Source organism: Phacochoerus africanus, chromosome 14 (genome assembly GCF_016906955.1).
Source record: "Phacochoerus africanus isolate WHEZ1 chromosome 14, ROS_Pafr_v1, whole genome shotgun sequence".
NCBI classification, from domain to species: Eukaryota; Metazoa; Chordata; class Mammalia; order Artiodactyla; family Suidae; genus Phacochoerus; species Phacochoerus africanus.
Genome location: NC_062557.1, coordinates 15,355,403 through 15,373,918, shown reverse-complemented (window position 1 = coordinate 15,373,918; position 18,516 = coordinate 15,355,403). Strand labels below are relative to the sequence as shown.

Below are 18,516 nucleotides of genomic sequence, written 5' to 3'. Positions count from 1 at the left end.
AGAAAAAGAAAGAAAAGAAAAAAGAAATAATAACTTTTAGCTGATTAACTTCTGAAGTACAGGAAGGAACACTGCAAGGATAGAATGGATCTTGAGTCTAACCTGTTTTATCTGCCACATAGAATAAAGGAAACAAGTGGAATTCTACTGAGGTTTATAAGGTAGATAGTTCTCCCCATTTTTGCAAGTGAACTGAGAGTTTAAATCGTTTAGCTTATGAGAGACAGAGCCTGATTTGAACCTTTGTTCATCTAATTTTCTTTTTTCTTTTTCTTTTTTTTTCCTTTTTTTTTTTTTTGGTCTTTTTGCCTTTTCTAAGGCGGCTGCTCCCATGGCATATGGAGATTCCCAGGCTAGGGGTTTAATTGGAGCTGTAGCCACTGGCCTATGCCAGAGCCACAGCAACGCAGGATCCAAGCCGTGTCTGCAACCTTCACTACAGCTCATGGCAACGCCGGATCGTTAACCCACTGAGCAAGGGCAGGGACCAAACCCGCAACCTCATGGTTCCTAGTCGGATTTGTTAACCACTGTGCCACGATGGGAACTCCCTCATCTAATTTTCAAGCTTAGACTTTTCTCACTTTTCCTTGCTCACCTCATTAGGTTACTTCTGCTGGTGACAAATGTTGTCAGCATAGAGATTGGATTTCGATAGAACTTTTGGGCTACTAGAATGTTATCCAAAGCCAGAAGTGGGAAGCAGGCAATAGGCTAATATTTCTAAGCCAGGTGTTAAGTAGTGCTCTGTGCTTTGAAACATGGTAGGGATTAGGAAAACCATCTTTTTTTTTTTTTTTTTTTTTATGTTTGCAGTGGAAATGGCCAGCTGCATGGATCTTTGATATCTGTTTGTTCCTCAGAAAAATGGAGTAGCTTTCTTATTCTTGTTCTAGATTTCCCCGTACCTCCATCTTGTCATTGTCTATCAGATGGCATCTTGCACCCCTGAGCTCCAACTCACAACTCTGAATTTGAGCTGCATGAAGCATGGCCCTATGTTTCCCTTGTGCTGTCAAGAAATCACCATATTAAATATGAAATAGTTTGTGTGTATATGTATATGTACTTATAACTGACTCACTTTGCTGTACAGTAGAAATCAGAACAACACTGTAAATCAACTCTACTTCAATAAAATAAAAATAAAGTAGAAATCCCCAGTTTAGCCTCCCTCCTGCTCCTTGCAGAAAGGCTGTCACATCTCCCCATGAGTGGGATTCCCCCCTCGTCTGTTTAGATTGCTTTTGTGGAATGCATGGCTTGGCCAGTTTAGGGCCAAGTTTTGCTTTCCACCTCTGTGTTGAATAGCATGCCTGCCCTTTTTGTAAATAAATTGTGATCTTTGTACTGGGCGTCACAAAGCCTGTTTTCTCTATGCAGCACCACCATTAAGTCCCTCTATGACTTTGGGCTTTGGCTTCCCTTCTGCTCACTGTGGATGATAATAATGCGCCTCCACTGCAGGGGCTTTGTGAGGATGAAAGGCAAGGTAACAGAGTGTAGAAAAGAAAAAAAAATTGCCATGGCTGATTTTATTACTCTTGATATTTCATGGCACAGTATCCCTAAATTTACACCCTGAGTGGTGTCAGTTTCTGCCAGGGATAGAAAACTCGGACAAATACTGATGTACAGCACAGGGAACTATATACGATCACTTGTGACAGAACAAGTCGGAAGATAATAAGAGAAAAAGAATTTATATATATATATGTGACTGGGTCACTTTGCTGTATAATAGAAATTGACAGAATATTGTAAATCAGCTATAATGAATCAAAAACTAAAAATAAAAGGAATAAACTCTCAAAAAAAAAAGAAAAATAAAACTTGGACAGACTCTTTCCTCCATGGGCTGTTTGAGATCATTTGAAAGGCATGGTTGAAAGAAAGGAAAGGTACCTCTTTTTCTTGGAATTGGCAACCTCCACCCTGTGAGTGAGACTGGAAATATAGCCTGATTCTCTATGCTTGCCTACAGAGCAGTTTTATTTCTGGCCTCTGCTCTGGAGTCAAGTCAGGAAGCCAGGCTACCAAGAGCCTCAGGTTAGCCTTCCCACCCAAGACACCTATCGTGTTGGTGGTTCTAGGAGAGAGTCTACATTGATGCCTCCACAAGAAACTGGAAGTGCTCTTGGTGGCAGATTCATTAAAACATCTTCACTACAAAACCAAATGAACCATATATTCTGAGTAACTAACTTCATGTAGGAGAATGAAGGAGTCAGTTTTTTGAAGGATATTGAAAATAATAATTTAAACTCTTTTGGGAGTTTCCTGGTGGCCTAGTGCTCAAAGGAAAGGATCTGGCATTGTCACTGCTGTGACATGTGTTTGATCCCTGGCCTGGGAACTTCCACATACCGCAGGCATTGGGGGGGGGAACTATCTTTAAAAGAGCAACTCTACCCACCATTCTTTGACTTTTAAGTATTTTTTTCTTCCTTCTTGGGGTCCTTGGATTAGGAAGAGGAGCCACCTGGCTCAGGAAGTTTCCTCGAGCCTCCGCACTTGTTAGGCCTGCCCTCTCCAGGATGTTCAAGGAGCCAAACCGGCTTTCTCCCAGCTTCTGCAGCAGACACTTGGTCTGAGCTGATTCCATTTCTGCTCCTGTCAGGCTGCAGGTCCTGAGCTCTGCAGTCAAAGGTTTTGTTTCTATATTTTAGGCTCCCAGAACCCTGGCCGAAGCTCGCCTCCCCCAGGTTACGTGCCTGAGCGGCAGCAGCGCATTGCCAGGCAGGGGTCCTACACCAGCATCAACAGTGAGGGGGAGTTCATCCCAGAGACCAGCGAGCAGTGCGTGAGTATAGTACGGGACTGGGGTGTGTCTTGGGGTGCACAGACCAAGGTTATAATGAGGGGGTTCTCAGTGGGCATGGTGTGGAGGTGAGGAACTCGAGTCCCATCTGGTAGATCTTTTGTAAACCAGACCTTCCAAATATGGATTATTCCTTTTTAGGGGCCAGATAGCAACTCCTTCCAAAGACAGGATTTAAGCTATCCCACCTAGCCTCCTTGGTGTTGGATATGCATTTGACCTTTTTCCTCCTCTGTGGTCCTCTCACTGGTTTCCTTACAGATCACCCCTGTGCTGTTTCTGTACTTCTTTACAACCATTTCAGCAGAGTTTTGGGTGGTTTTTGTTTGTTTGTTTTTTTCAGAGCTGTACCTGCAGCATATGGAAATTCCTGGCCTAGGGGTTGAATTGGAACTGCAGCTACTGGCCTATACCACAGCCACAGCAACACCAGATCTCAGCCGCCTTCTGCAACCTACACAGCATCTCACAGCAACGCCAGATGCTTGACCTACTGAGTGAGGCCAGGGATCGAACCTGCATCCTCATGGATACTACTCGGGTTCTTAACCTGCTGAGCCACAACAGGAACTGCTCAGCAGAGTTTTAACATTTGACCAGTGCTAAACTGGCAGATCTTGTTTTTCAACAACCAGATTTTAGTTTTGCTGTTTCTTGATGAAAGGTAGGGAATATACCAATCGAAAGCAGGACTGGTTACTTTGGGTGAACTTTTATGATAGTAGACAGCTGTACTATCTATTGCTCTGTGAAATAACCGCAAACTTAACAGCTTAAAACAGCAGACATTTATTACTTTACAATTTTCTTGGGTCCAGAATCCAGGCATGACTTAGCTGGGTCCTCTACTCAGGGTTACACAAGGCTACAATCAGGTGTCAGCCAGGCTGCCTTTCCTTCTGCAGGTTGGGGTTCCTCTCCAAAGTCACATTGTTGTTGGCAGAATTCCATTTCTTGTGGTTGTGGCACTGTGTTCCCTGTTTTTCTTTCTGGCTATCAGCCAGGGGCCACTCTGCAGTTCCTTGCCATGTGGCTCTCTCAAAACATGGCAGCTTCTGCAAGGTTGGTAGAGGAATCTCCACTCCAGTCTGTAATGATGGAGTCTCAGATAATGTAACATAATCATGGGAATGAATAGCCCATCCTCTTTGCCTTATTAACTAGAAGCAAATTACAAGTTCTGCGTACACTCTAGGGGAGGGGATTATACAAGGCCATGACTCATTAGGGTGGGGGTCATCTTAGGGTGTGTCCACCTTGATGGCTTACCCATGTTAATGGCTACCTTTTTTTAACTTGTGGCTCACTTGATGAAAATAGCACTCCGGCATAGTGAACTCAGCAAGGTTGAGATTTCTGGCTTCATTCTAGTGTTTTTTTCAGTGAGCTTGCTTTGATTGAAAAGAAAAAGTTCTGGAGTTCCCGTCGTGGCGCAGTGGTTAACGAATCCAACTAAGAACCATGAGGTTGCGGGTTCGATCCCTGCCCTTGCTCAGTGGGTTAAGGATCTGGCGTTGCCGTGAGTTGTGGTGTGGGTTGCAGATGTGGCTCGGATCCCGAGTTGCTGTGGCTCTAATGTAGGTTGGTGGCTACAGCTCCGATTAGATCCCTAGCCTGGGAACCTCCAGCAGCCCAAGAAATGGCAAAAAGACAAAAAATGAAAATGAACAAAAAAAATGAAAAGCTTCTGTCTTATATACTTTTGGGATTTGATCTTAAAGGGGAAAATTTCTTAAGAGTAAAAGCATCCAATAGAAGGGCACCCTCACATGGGGGATTTTAACCAAAAACATTGATTCTTGTAGCTTTTCTTTTTCCTAAAATTGAATCTTACAGCTTTTCTTTCCCCTCAGTAGCTAATCTCTGCACAGTGTTGTTCAAACTATATAGGCTGCAAGAAGCATTTTTGCACTGCTGCTTGTCTCCTCTATAGCCCTGCCTTACAGATAAATGTATGTTTCAAACAGTGACCTGGAGTGCTTTTAGCTGCAGATTCTCTTCTGGAGTATCTTACCATGCTTTCCATTTTCTCTAACCAGAGAACTTCTGGACATCAGCTGTACTAGGGGTGACTTGGGTATAAAACTTCAGAGATTGCTAATGAGTTTGATTGCCTTTGCTTTCTGTCCCTCCCCATGGCCCTACATCCTGGCCCTTTTACTTTTTAGCTTTACCTGCCTGGGCATAGAAGGCATGGGAGTGTTAGACTTCTGGTGAGGACGGACTTTTAATAAAAGGCCATGGGGGGTGGCAGCTGCGTCCTTTCCCAGTGCCTGCCTGTTTAGCTAAAGAGAATTGCTGCTGGTAATGGGCCCTTCAAGATGAATCCACTTAATAGAGACCGAAACAACATAATAGGTAGTGAAAGAATATCCAACTAAGACGTTATTGAAAAGCAAAACTAAGATAAGTTTATTTTTTTCTTTAATCAGATTTGGGTAATAGTTGCATCTGTATACTAATTTTTAAAATGAACAAAGTGGAGTTTCCTTGTGGCACAGCAAGTAGGGATTCTGGCATTGAGACTGCAGTAGCTTAGGTTGCTGCTATGGTGCAGGTTCAATCCCTGGCCTGGGAACACAGCCAAAAAAATACAGTAAAGCATGAGTCACCTTTTTTTTTTTTTTTGTCTTTTCTAGGGCTGCTCTCATGGCATATGGAGGTTCCCAAGCTAGGGGTCCAATCGGAGCTGTAGCCACCGGCCTACACCAGAGCCACAGCAACATGGGATCTGAGCCGTGTCTGCAACCTACACCACAGCTCACTGCAATGCCGGATCCTTAACCCACTGAGCGAGGCCAGGGATCGAACCTGCAACCTCATGGTTCCTAGTCGGATTCGTTAACCACTGTGCCATGATGAGAACTCCCACATTCATTTTTTTGGCTTAATTGCTCTAACAAAAATTTTGCTAGCACAGTATAATTTTTTTCACTTCCCCTTTGACTTCTGCAGCATTGTCATAAAGAGGGTCTTTCTGCCCCCTCTCCCACTTTTTCAGCTGCCCTTCAGCATATGAAGCTCCTGGGCCAGGGATCAGGTCTGAGCCTCAGCTGTAACCTATGCTGCAACTGCAGCAATGCCAGATCCTCTAACCCACTGTACTGGGCTGGGGATAGAACCTGCCTCAGAGACACCACTAATTCCATTGTGCCACAGCGGGAACCCCAAAGAAGGTCTTTTTTTACAAGAAGGATCCTTCCTAAAAACACCCTTCACGGGGTTCGTTGTGTTTTCCAAAGGCCTCTCTCTTGAATCTTTGGTGTTCTTCCTCCTTCATCACACCTGTCATGTTGTTGTTATACTTGTGCATTCTCTCTTCTTCTGTTATCTGGTCTAACTTTGCCACATATGCACTTTATGGATTGGGAGCAATTCTTTTTCCATGTTGGTTTTATCCACTTGGGGAAATCCTATATCCTTAACAAGACTTTAGTGATTTCTTTACAATTAATTTGCCTTGGTTGGCAGTTTTTTTTTTTTTTAAATCATATATGACAATATGTGAGTGAAATTGTGGGTGAGATGGACTCCAGCATTAAAGAAGAAGAGAAATTTTGAGTTGGAAACCAATTCTATGAAAGTTGTTCATGAATTTTCATAGTTCTGATATTTTGCTTCCCTATGTACATGTTTAACTTTGGATCTCAGGTAATGAATGCTCTGATAGTGAATACCTCTCGTGGGCAGAATGAAGGGGAGAGTAGTTGGAGAAAAAGCTAATCTGGAGGCTTTTTGTACTGTGTTTGACCAGGGGCCAGAAAACTATTTTAATTTATGTGGATATCCATTGACTCTGCATGGGAACCAGGGACTGGGAAATTTTTGTTCTGTATCAGCTGTGCACTAACAGGTTTCATGATTTCGGACAGTTCTCCTAACCTTTTTGGACCTGCATTGGCTTATCTGTAAATTGAGGGCAATACTTGTCTTTGTAAATTATAAATTGTGGAGTATAAACAGAAGCATTATGGTCCCACCCAAATGCACTGGAAACCTCCTCAGGGTAGTACCGTCTCCAGCACCAGGTTCCAGCGTTCACAAGCCAAGAAAATGCCAACAAGAGAAGAAGCATCTCTGCTTTGCTCTCCTGGCAGAGCTCCTTGGGATGCCAGCCAGGCATTTTTCTCCCTCTTGGAAACTTGCCTCTCAAACTGTGGGGGAGAATGGTACTTTCCTAACCATTCTTCCCACTGCCCAGGCAGAGAAAGGGTACTTTCATATTTTGGAAAAAAAGGACATTTGCTGGCCTTGGCTGGGGATTGGGGCTGGGATATTATTGTATGACTTGCCTTGCAGATGCTGGATCCCCTGAGCAGTGCTGAAAATTCCTTGTCGGGAAGCTGCCAATCCTTGGACAGGTCAGCAGACAGGTATGGAACTGTGGCTGGTTCTAGGGTTAGTGCGTAGGCATTTTTTGAACTGGCTAGTTGAGGAAATAGAGTTAGCCAGTGTGTGTCTCTGAATAGACACTGGTCTGCAGGCCCATGGTTAAAATGTCATGCTTGGAGTTCCCTGGTGGCTCAGTGGGTTAGGGATTTGCCATTGCCACTGCTTTGGCTCTGGTTACTGCTGTGGCACAGGTTCGATCCCTTATCCAGGAACTTCCACATGCTGCATGCATGGCCAAAGAAAAAGGCAATACTTGGATTAAGAAGGGACCAAGGCAGGTTACCCTAGAGGTTGGTTTCCTCTGCTTTAAGAATGAAAGAATGAATGAATGAATGAATAAAATGTCATGCTTCTGGGAACAAAACCTTTCGCTGGGATTCTTCACCCTCTCCTTAACTGTCCAAACACCAGGAGAAGGTTATGTTTGTATAATTAGATGAACGTAATAGCAGGTCATAATAGCAGCTCATATGCTCTATTAAATGCTTGCTTTTTTGTTCCAAGCGCTTTATATATTTTGGCTTCCCACATCATACATGCTGCTCTTATACCCTTGACCTTATTGCTGAGATCTGGACTGAGAAGCAATGGACTTTCAGTGTTTTGGGGACAAAATTGAATTATTACCTGTGGATTTACTTTCGTTTTTTTTTTGTTTTTTGTTTTTTTTTTCTCCAAGTGTTTCTGGTAGAATAAGAAACTGGGATATAAAAACCAGAAAACAAAATATCCAGACTGCCTAGTTTATCACACTGCCTGCTTGGTGTATAATCTTGTTCTTATGCTTTGAGAGGGAACAAGTGCTGTCCTTTACAAACCACATAGTTCGGCAGAGCTGCTTTGCCCCTCAGTAGGGGTGTTTGGTGGTGGCTTTGGCACTGGTCCAGCCAGTCTCTCTCCTTGACCTTGTTATGTCCAGGAGCACATTTGACCATGTCTGGCCAGGCTTAGGGCTATGATAGAGCCTATGGGCCAGTCTGGGCTCTTTTCTTTTCTTTGGGTAACTGATTAATTGCTCATGTGGGTACTCAGGTTGTAACCATGGCCAGATCTGTACTGTGTCTCTCCTAACAGACCTGTGTGCTGGCGAGCGTGGTCTCCCCTCTAGGTGTCGTAGTCACAGCCACGTCTAATATGTAACCTTGTTTTGGGCTTGCTTTCCAGCCAGGAAAGCGAGAAGGCACAGGTAAAAGTGCCAAAGTTGCTGCCACAAACTTAGGGCTCTGCCAGGACAGGGACTGACTCCGGCTTTGGACTTTCTCTTCAGCTTTGTGGCCATACTGGCAGGGGAGGAGAGGTGTGGGAATGGACCACGGAAGGTCTAGCAGCTGGAAAGTAGGGGATAGCCCCTGAATCACTGCCGTGAGAGTTTTCTGACCTATGACCTTCTTATAAGGCACTTTCGCATGAAAGAAAGGCCCTATTCAGGCGGATGCTGGGAAAGATAGTTCAGTTTACCCACTTAATTCTTGAATTTTTCCTCTGTCTCTCCAATGCTTTGTTTTCTTCTTGGGAGTCAAACTCAGTGACCTGGACTTAATTCCTTGAGGCCTAGCCTTAACTTGAAGTCAGGGCTTTTATTTTTCCCTCATGGGATCTGGGGTAATGCAGACCCAGCTCCTCCAAATATTAATCAAGTAGCTTTGGACAAGTCCTGAACTCGCTGTTCCTCAGTTTTTCCCATCTCTAAAATGAGATAGTGCTGATTAGTCTGAAAGGGAGATGCTAGATATAATTGCTATCTTTTTTTTTTTTTTTTTTAATGACTGTACTTGCGGCATATGGACGTTCCCCAGCAAGGGATTGAATCTGAGCTGCAGCTGCAGCAACACCAGATCCTTTAACCCACTGCACTGGACCAGGAATTAAACTTGTGCTGACCTGAGCCTCTTCGGTCTTAACCCACTGCACCACAGCGGGAACTCCATCATTCCTATCTTTATAACCATCCTGGACATGGGATATTTTGCAGCTCTTCCCCAATTACCGAGTTGGGAGGAAAGGGCAAGGTAGAGCTCTGTGCAGTCAGAGTGGAGGTCGGTAGGTCTGAAGGGCTTTGTTATCCAGTGTCCTGTCAGATAATGAGCCTCAGACTAGTAAAGAGAAAGTAGGAGGCTGAGCTCAGAAAAGGGCTGCTTCTCTCGAACTCTGCTTCCCATTATGTATTGATATGTGTGCGAAGGAGTTAGAAAAAGGAGTCTATCTGGGTATCCTGCCTTCTGCCCTGTGAGCTGCTGTGGAGGTACCCTGAAGTCAGCTTTGTGATTCATTTTGTTTTTCCAGCCCATCCTTCCGGAAGTCACGAATGTCCCGAGCCCAGAGCTTCCCAGACAACAGACAGGAATTCTCAGGTGAGAGCCTGGATGAGCACCATAGGGTATCTGACTGGGCTGCAGGCAGTCTGCTTTTGATAGCTGAGTTGGGAAGGGAGTCCAGGGCTGTCTTTTAATTCTCCTTCGGCCTGATGCTCTGAGGTCTCAGTGACCTAGAGGCTTAAATGGATCACACTCACTTTGGCCTCCCCAGAAACTAGTGAATCCTCTCTCTTACTCAGATCGGGAAACTCAGTTCTATGACAAAGGGGTCAAAGGTGGAACCTACCCCCGGCGCTACCACGTGTCTGTGCACCACAAGGACTACAACGACGGTGAGTGCACCTCCACCCTGCCCCCTGCTGACCACCTCGGAAGGGATGTGGTTAGAGCTCCACCACACAAAAGCCATTGCAAGGGGGTGGCCCAAGCACTCCAGGCCCCGTGTTTCCTTTTTTTTCTGAGGAACTGAGTCCAGGCTTTAGGCAGCAGAGTCAGCATTAAAAAAAAAAAAAAAAAAAAAAAGAGGGAGGGTGGTATTTGTAATGCTGCCTCTGGAAACACTGTCCTTTATCTGAGTGCACAGCGTCGGGCTCCAGGGCACCAGCTCTCCAACGCCCTCTTCTGTCCCGTGACAGCAAACAGAATGGAGCTTCCACAGAGATTTAGGATTAGGATGCCAAAGAAAACACAGTCCAGCTACGGATTGGCCCTGAGAATGATGTGGGGTTGAGAGCCAGCCCTGTGCCTTCCCCTTGGCCAGGTTTTCCTGAACCATCTGTGGAGGCTTCCTAATTCCTCCTTTTGTCCTTGATTCCCAGAGTGCTTGAGACATTAGCCATCCTGGTACGAGTCAGGTGGGAGGTGCAGATAGGATGGAGTGGAGCTGGGGTTATGATCTGGTTTGCACATTCAGCCTCGTGGCCAGGGGTCTGACTTGCTCTACTCTGGTCCCTGCTCCCCTTTCAGGCAGAAGAACCTTTCCCCGAATACGGCGTCATCAAGGCAACCTGTTCACCCTGGTGCCTTCCAGCCGCTCCCTGAGCACAAATGGCGAAAACATGGGTCTGGCGGTGCAATACCTGGACCCCCGAGGGCGCCTGCGGAGTGCGGACAGTGAGAATGCCCTCTCTGTGCAGGAGAGGAACGTGCCGACCAAATGTGAGGAGTGGGCCCTGGCCAGGAGGAGGCTGCTGGGGGGATGCTCAGACCAGCTGGAGGCGGGAGGCCAGCGGGTCTGCGGGGGCTGTTTGGCTCGGCACTTGGCTGCTCTGTCCCCTCTGCACCCAGTGGGAGAGCCTGAGGGTGGGCAGCAGATTCTCTGGACCTTAGTCCTCAGTCTGCTGTTGTGTGACAGGCCAGTCTTCCTCTCTGGTCTTTAGTTTTTTTGTGTTTAAGCTGAAGAGCAGTCTCCTTAATCCTTGACATAGTAAGATATTTGGGGGCTTTGGAAGTATAAAGATATTAAATCAATTTACATGAGCATTTAACCATGATTTTAGCTAGTCCTCAGTGTCTTGGGATTGGGCCTTAAGGTCTGCTAGACCAAGGAGCTGGGCCTGTTCCAGATTGGAGTAGAGCTGCTGTGCTGAGATGCGCTGGGGTGGGGAAGGGGACGCTCGAGCCCCTGAAGAACAAGACAGGATATCAGTAAATAAGCTCATGAACGCTAATACTCCTCTCTTCTGTTCTCCTGTAGCTCCTAGTGCCCCCATCAATTGGCGCCGGGGGAAGCTCCTGGGCCAGGGTGCCTTCGGCAGGGTCTATTTGTGCTATGACGTGGACACAGGACGAGAACTTGCTTCCAAGCAGGTCCAGTTTGACCCAGACAGTCCTGAGACAAGCAAGGTACTGCCTCCCCCATGGTCTGACTTCCAGTTCCTCTCTCTCCACAGAATGCCTGTCCTGTTGCACAGACTAATTGCCTGAGATGCTACAGGTTGCTTCTCCTGTCGTTCTTCCTCCCAAGCTCCCTTGCTATCTCTCCTGGCCCTGGGGAGGGATTGGGTTTGAGGAAATGAGTTGGTGCCAGAGTACCACACAACTTAGACTGAGAGCTGATGGCCAGTGCCACAAAGAGCAGTACCTGCCCCACCTTCACCACACATGCCTCTCCCAGCCCTCGGACCAGGAAGAAGCCTGTCTTTGGCGCTTAGCTTTGGATGTAGCCTTCCTTCCAGCTTGAGAGAACAAATACCACCCACAAACCCATCCCCTCTCCCACAGTCTGCCGTCTCCCAGCACGGGAGTGCCACCAACCCAAGGCTTAGCCAGCATTGTGGACAAAGACTCTCTCTCTTGGAGAGAGTCCCCCTTTCCTCCAGCTGAAGTTCCTAAGGCAGACAGGTTCCTGAGGTCACTGACTAGGGCAAGCGAGCTGATCCTGGGCAGGCAGGCCTGGGGCCCTGAGAGCCTAGGTGACCACTGGGCCCCTCCCCTAGGAGGTGAGTGCTTTGGAGTGTGAGATCCAGTTACTGAAGAACTTGCAGCACGAGCGCATCGTGCAGTACTATGGCTGCCTGCGGGACCGCGCCGAGAAGACCCTGACCATCTTCATGGAGTACATGCCGGGGGTATGTGCCCCTTTATGCACATGGGACACACACAAGAGACCTGACCAGGGGTTGGTGGCTGTGGAGGAGAGGGTTCCCTTTGACATGGGTCTGATCACCTGAGACTTCAGAGGCTCAGGAGGGAAGGCAGGACTTGGATGCAGTGATGGTGTGGGCTGGGATGGTGTGGGATGAGAAACGTCCCAGGCCACCCTAACCCGAGGCTCAGAGGGCAGCCACGCTGTCTAGTAAGTAACGCCGTCACCTGGAACAGATGGACCTCCCTTCTGGATTTGGGTCATCTGTTGCTCAAGGGAAGGACTGTCTCGTACTTTTTTCTTCAAGCTGCCTGACAGCTCCCCGCGAAGTGCCCGGCACATCGCAGATGCGGATTGGATGAATTACTCCTTTGCCCCAATCCCGGGGGCTGGAAATAGCCTTACCCCCTTCCTGCCCACTTCCTGCAGTGACTCCCTCTGACCCCTGTGGCTCTAGGGCTCAGTGAAAGACCAGTTGAAGGCTTATGGAGCTCTGACAGAGAGCGTGACCCGAAAATACACTCGGCAGATCCTGGAGGGCATGTCATACCTGCACAGCAACATGATTGTTCACCGGGACATCAAAGGTAAGCAGGGTCAGGCTGTGGGCTCCCTGAGACTGAGTCACCTGGGAACTTTCGACCTGGTCATTTCAAACCTTTTGAACTATAGTTGCTTCCTTTGGGGATTGGTATGAAGATCACTGAAGCAATTTGGGAAAATAGTGTGAAGTGCTCTGCTGATGTTGGCCAAGGTGATGACCATTTGGTGCTGTAGGGCTGAAGCTTCCTGTCAGGGGCCTGGTTGCTCTGCGCAGTTCTGGTCTATTCATGGCAGCTCCCACCCTGCCCAGCAGCCCTTTGACCTGGGAGGGAGGGACAGAGGGCAGATGGTGGAAACACACGGGGGCTCAGGGTTGCAGCCTCTGCCCTTTCATGCCTTAGGAGCTAACATCCTCCGAGACTCTGCTGGGAATGTGAAGCTGGGGGACTTTGGGGCCAGCAAGCGCCTGCAGACCATCTGCATGTCAGGCACGGGCATGCGCTCTGTCACCGGCACACCCTACTGGATGAGCCCTGAGGTGATCAGCGGTGAGGGCTACGGAAGGAAGGCAGACGTGTGGTGAGCACTGGGGATGGGATGGGACCCCATCTCCCTGTCCGGGCTGTAGTGGCTCCATCTTAGAAATGAGGCTTGTGGTCATTGCAGTGTGGCAGGAAGGAGTGAGGACTCACCTCTGGCCAGCGAGGCCAGGATGCAGGCTCCATATGGACAGAGGTGGTGGTACCTGCAGCAGTACAGTCAGTAGATGGGTTGCATTTGTTAACGCTGGGAACTTAGGCCATGTAAAACACCCCTGAGGTTTGCTAAATCTCTGAAAGCTAAGATCCAATCTGAAGGCCTGGCTTATTCTCTAAACAGTAGCAGGCTTCCACTCCCTCTCCTAGTGCTCAGATGACTTGCATTTGCTCTACCTGACTTTGTGTCCATCCTTAGAAAAGGGCCTGAAAATCGTGAGGGCATCTCTTCCTCTTAGAACATGATCGTAGTGGGCTGAATAATGGTCCCCTTCAGATGGTCATGTACTAATTAATCCCTGTAGTAAGTGTTACCTTTAGGCATTACCTTACATGGCAGTTGGGCCTTCGCAGATATGATAAACTTAATTTTGAAATGGGGAGATGATCCTGAATTATCTAAATGGGCCCAGTGTAACATAAAGGTTCTTTTTTTTTTTTGGTCTTTTGAGGGCCGCACCTGCAGCACATGGAGGTTCCCAGGCTAGGGTTGAATCAGAGCTGTAGCTGCCGGCCTCCACCACAGCCCCAGCAATGTGGGATCCAAGCTGCATCTTCGACCTACACTATAGCTCACGGCAACACCGGATCCTTAACTCACTGAACGAGGCCAGGGATAGAACCTGCGTCCTCATGAATGCTAGTCAGATTCATTTCTGCTGAGCCAGGACAGGAACTCCACAAAGGTTCTTATAAAAGGAAGGCAGGGGGAGTTCCTGCTGTGGCACAGTAGGATCAGTAGCTTTGTCTCTACAGTGCTGGGATGCAGGTTCGATCCCTGACCCAGCACAGGGTGAAGAATCTGGCCTTGCTGCAGTGTAGGTTGCAACAGTGCTTCAGATCTGATCCCTGGCCCAGGAACTCAGTATGCTGCAGAGCAGCCAAAAAAAAATTTTTTTAAATTTATAATTAAAAAAATAAATGAAGGCAGGAGATGAGATCCAAGTGAGTAGTAGATGTGACAAGGGAAACGAGTTTGGAGTGATGCAAGGAAGGAGCCATGAGCCAAGGAATGCAGGCAGTCTCTAGAAGCTGAAAGAGGCAAGGAGATGGAGTCTCCCCTCGGAGCCTCCGGAAGGAACCGTCTCCACTGACATGTTGATTTTAGCCCAGTGAGACTAATTTCAGTCGTCGTCCTCTTTTAAAAAAGTTTTTTTTTTAATTTTTTTGCTTTATAGGGCTATACTCATGGCATATGGAGGTTCCCAGGCTAGGGGTTGAATCCAGGCTGTAGCCACTGGCCTATACCACAGCCACAGCAATGTGGGATCCAAGCAGTGTATGCGACCTACACCACAGCTCATAGCAACACTGGATCCTTAACACACTGTGTGAGGCCAGGGATCAAACCTGCAACCTCATGGTTACTAGCCGTATTCATTTCCGCTGCACCACAACACGGTATAACTCCTAATTTTAGACTTCTGATCTCCAAAACAGTAATAAATTTGTTGTTTTTTTTTATGCCACTAGGTTCATGGTAATGTATTACAGGAGGAGCAATAGCAAATTAAAAGTTATCTCAGGGCTCTTTCTGTCCATGCCAAAGTGACTTTCTTCCCCAATCTCAAGAAGCGCCCAGGTCGGTGTAGGCCGATGAAGCCCCTGTGGACGAAACTGATGGATTTTTGAAGCCTCTTCTGGCCTTGGGGTCCCTTTGGAGGGGTGTCAACCCTCAGCTCAGCCCCTCCTGCCTCAGGATGTTCTGAGAAGGGCAGGTCCTTTCACAGCGGTGGGCAGGGCAGCGGGAGCCTGGGGCTGGCTCTGGGGTAACATAGGGGTTCTCTCTTTCCAGGAGCCTGGGCTGCACTGTGGTGGAGATGCTGACAGAGAAACCACCTTGGGCAGAGTATGAAGCCATGGCCGCCATTTTCAAGATTGCCACCCAGCCCACCAATCCTCAGCTGCCCTCCCACATCTCTGAGCACGGCCGGGACTTCTTGAGGCGCATTTTTGTGGAGGCCCGCCAGAGACCTTCGGCCGAGGAGCTGCTCACACACCACTTTGCACAGCTCGTGTACTGAGCTCTCAAGGCCACGCTGCTGCCGGCCGCTCCCTGCTGCACAGGCGAGGGGCTGCTTCGGGGTTCAGCAAAGTTGCTGCTTCTCCCAGGCCAGGCTGTGGACCATGGAGCTGCAGTCCAGCCAGCGCTCTCTGTGCCCTTCTACCACTGGGGCTCAGAGCCAGGTGGGGTGGCTGCGGCCTCAAGGACTGGGAGCCCCCAGCCTGCCAGACCCGAGAGCTCCAGCATCCTCAGCTTGGCCCAGAGGGGAAGGGGCAAGGAACAGTGTGCAAGGCACCGTGGGCCCCACCCTCGGGTCTGTGTCCTGACACTGCAGTCTGCACCAGACCCCACAGTCTGGGGACACAGGACTGACTCGAGGGTCTGAATAGTGTTACTTTCATTCAGAGTGTTACTTTGTTTCTCCCCTGTTTGGAGACCACCAGGGCATCTCTGGGCTGGATGAGCCCACCCAAGCCTGAGGTAAAGCCCAGCATCCCACAGCCAATGGAAAGCAGAGGCTTGGACCCTGCTCCCCTGGAGCTCCCAGGCCAGCTTTGCCAGTTCCTGTCCTTTACCAAAGATGAATGAAGCAAATGTTATGCTGCCTTATTCAGGGAAGGAGGAGCCTGTCCTGCCTGACCCCATGACCCTCACCCCTTCCCACCCTCGAGCAGGGGCCTGAGATGTGGAACTTCCCCCACTGAGGGGAGGACCCAGTTTTGTCAATGCAATTGTCTCTGTTTTACAAGTTGCAGTCACTCTTATGCTGTACCCAGTTTTTAAACTGGAGACTTTGTGTGCCCTCTGGGCTCTTGAGTTCCCCTGCTGTGGGCTTGGGCCTTGGGCCAGATTGTTAAGAGCTGAAAGTCATGGCCTTTGTGTTCCTGACCTGGCACCTGTTCTCCCACTAGAGCAGAAGGAAGATGGACAACACAATGCCGCCATCTGAGCTAGCGGGCCACCCTGAGCGGGCTATTCAGGTTAGAGTTGTGTCAGGCTCTATGTAGGTCATGACCTGCTAGGCCAGAGCTCTCTACCTGGTAGAAAGCCTTTATGATGCCACCAGTTGTGTCCCAAATTGCCAGCCCTCTTCCTCCTGGCCAGCCTTTCCAAGAGGTCTCAGCCTCTTTTCCTTCTTTCTCCTCTGGGGGAGGAATGGCAGCAGGGGTCAGGGAGCCAGTATCTCCAAGCAGCTTAGAGTTGGCCTTACTTACCTCAGCCTGGGCGCTGGTCCTTTTTTCCGGCCCCTCCCCTCCAAAATGTGCCTATTGCTAGAGCTCCTCCCTCTTAACACCCAGTTTCCTTGGGAGTTGTCATTAAAGGAAAAAAAAAAAAAGCCAGTGCCCAGGGATGGGTCTCCAAGGAGCTGGGGATTAGTGCCAGGCAGCTCTTTGCCAGCCATGCCCACTTCCCCACGGGCATCCGAACAAGCCAAAGCCTTCGTTGTATGTTGACGATGCACTTTATGAATGTAGTTTCTATCGCTGTTTTTAGCCTTTTCACATCATGTAATGTGAGGCCTTGTTAATTTATATCTCAGATCATATTTGATGGTTTTTATATATATCAATTCTAGACTGTTACAGGTGATGGACGCCTCAAGAGAGAAGAGAAAAGGAAAGCAGCTGGTTTTGCAGGAATGTGTATTGCACGGTGCCAGTTGGGTCTGGGGCCCTCTGTTTCCATCTCTTCCCCCAGGGACCTCTGTCAGGCACCCCAAGCCGGGCCCTCTGAAGACAGTGAGCACGTGCTCCTACCTCCACCTTGGCTCTTGCCCCAGGTGGGGACCGGCTCGACCAAAGCTGCCTGGTGGCAGCTCGGCCTCTCCACAACCCCGTCCTAATGGCTGTAGCGCTCTTCTTGGGCCCACACCACCCGTCCTCAGTCCCTGACTCCCAACAGCAAACAGCGTGGTATTGGCGCTGACATGAAACGACTCTGTCGCAGGTTCAGGCTCTCACCGAGGCGCCCCCCCCCCCCCGGGTCTTGCCTCACAGGGAGCGTTTTAAAAAACAAATTTGCAAACAAGCCAACAAGTCCTGCAGCACCCCAAAAAAAACGAAAAGACCCTGATTTCTTTTGTGTGCCAAAAACTGTGGACATGCTGGCTCAGCATCCTCAGGACCAAGCTGTTGCTTAATTTTAATTTATTTTTTTAAAAAATTAATCCAGATGAAAAGTTGTGGGGCCTAGGACGGCCTGGCCCAAAGAATCTGAAGGGCAGTCTCCTAGCAGCCCCAGGCTGGCCTTGGGAAGGGCCATGCCACCATTTGCTCGTCATTCCGTGCGGTATGCTAGCCTGGGCCAACCCAACATGGAGAGGCCAGGGCTGGGGACAGTCCACACTCCACCGCCCTCCTGCCCCTCCTGCCTACCCCCAGCTGTGTGTCTGTGTCTGAATTGTGGATCGTGCAGAAGAACCTGCAGCCATAGTTATTTGACTATATCTTGACCGAGGGCTTGCAGTGCAAAGCCAGGCCAGTGTCGCGCATTACTTACAATAAAAGGGATCATTTATACCCAAGGGGTCCTGTGACGATGCTTTTGGTGGAAGGGTAGAGGGAGTAGGTGTTTGCCTGGGAGGAGCTAGGTAGGGTACCTGGAAACAATCTTGCATCCTGATGGGACTCCCAGAGGGTTCTTGGGATGGTGTGGCTTGGCTGGTACCACTGCTAGCTCAGAGGTGGCACCCCCTCTTCCCCCGACTCCTAGGAGCTCTGCTAAGGGTTGTTCCGCCAGGGCTGACTGAGGGGACACTGTCAGCTCACCTGACCCAAGTGTCACTGTGGCTGAGGTCCGAGGACCTTTGCGCCATTGACTAGCCTTCCTAGCCCAAGAAAGGACTCCCCTGTGGTATATCCTTGCAGGGCTGGATCAGGCACCTCCAGGAGTCACCTCACTGGTCTCTGTCCCTGGTCTAGCGCTGTTATTGATTAGCTCAGAGCAGAGACCATCCTTGTCTCCAGCTGAGGCCTCTGGTGCAGAGTTGGGCCTGCCCTGATGGGGCTCTCAGCAACTCTCCTCACACTCTGGGGTGCCATTTCTGCTGTTAGCTCTGCCACTTCCAGGGGCAGTGTCTACCACCACACAGTACTGTG

General features: G+C 48.9%; 1 protein-coding gene across 2 annotated transcripts in view; it reads left to right on the top strand.

Moving 5' to 3' along the window:
* MAP3K3 (mitogen-activated protein kinase kinase kinase 3) overlaps positions 1-17,937 on the top strand; it is a 70,131-nt gene extending 52,194 nt beyond the window's left edge. For both annotated transcript variants that reach the window (XM_047756969.1, XM_047756970.1), the window contains 10 exons: positions 2,670-2,803; positions 7,121-7,194; positions 9,497-9,564; positions 9,768-9,860; positions 10,495-10,686; positions 11,225-11,373; positions 11,967-12,098; positions 12,573-12,702; positions 13,060-13,237; positions 15,209-17,937. In XM_047756969.1, coding sequence (XP_047612925.1) covers positions 2,670-2,803; positions 7,121-7,194; positions 9,497-9,564; positions 9,768-9,860; positions 10,495-10,686; positions 11,225-11,373; positions 11,967-12,098; positions 12,573-12,702; positions 13,060-13,237; positions 15,209-15,437 — 1,379 coding nt within the window. In that variant the 3' untranslated portion in view covers positions 15,438-17,937. The remainder of the gene's footprint in view (positions 1-2,669; positions 2,804-7,120; positions 7,195-9,496; positions 9,565-9,767; positions 9,861-10,494; positions 10,687-11,224; positions 11,374-11,966; positions 12,099-12,572; positions 12,703-13,059; positions 13,238-15,208) is intronic.
* Positions 17,938-18,516: the final 579 nt, after the last annotated feature.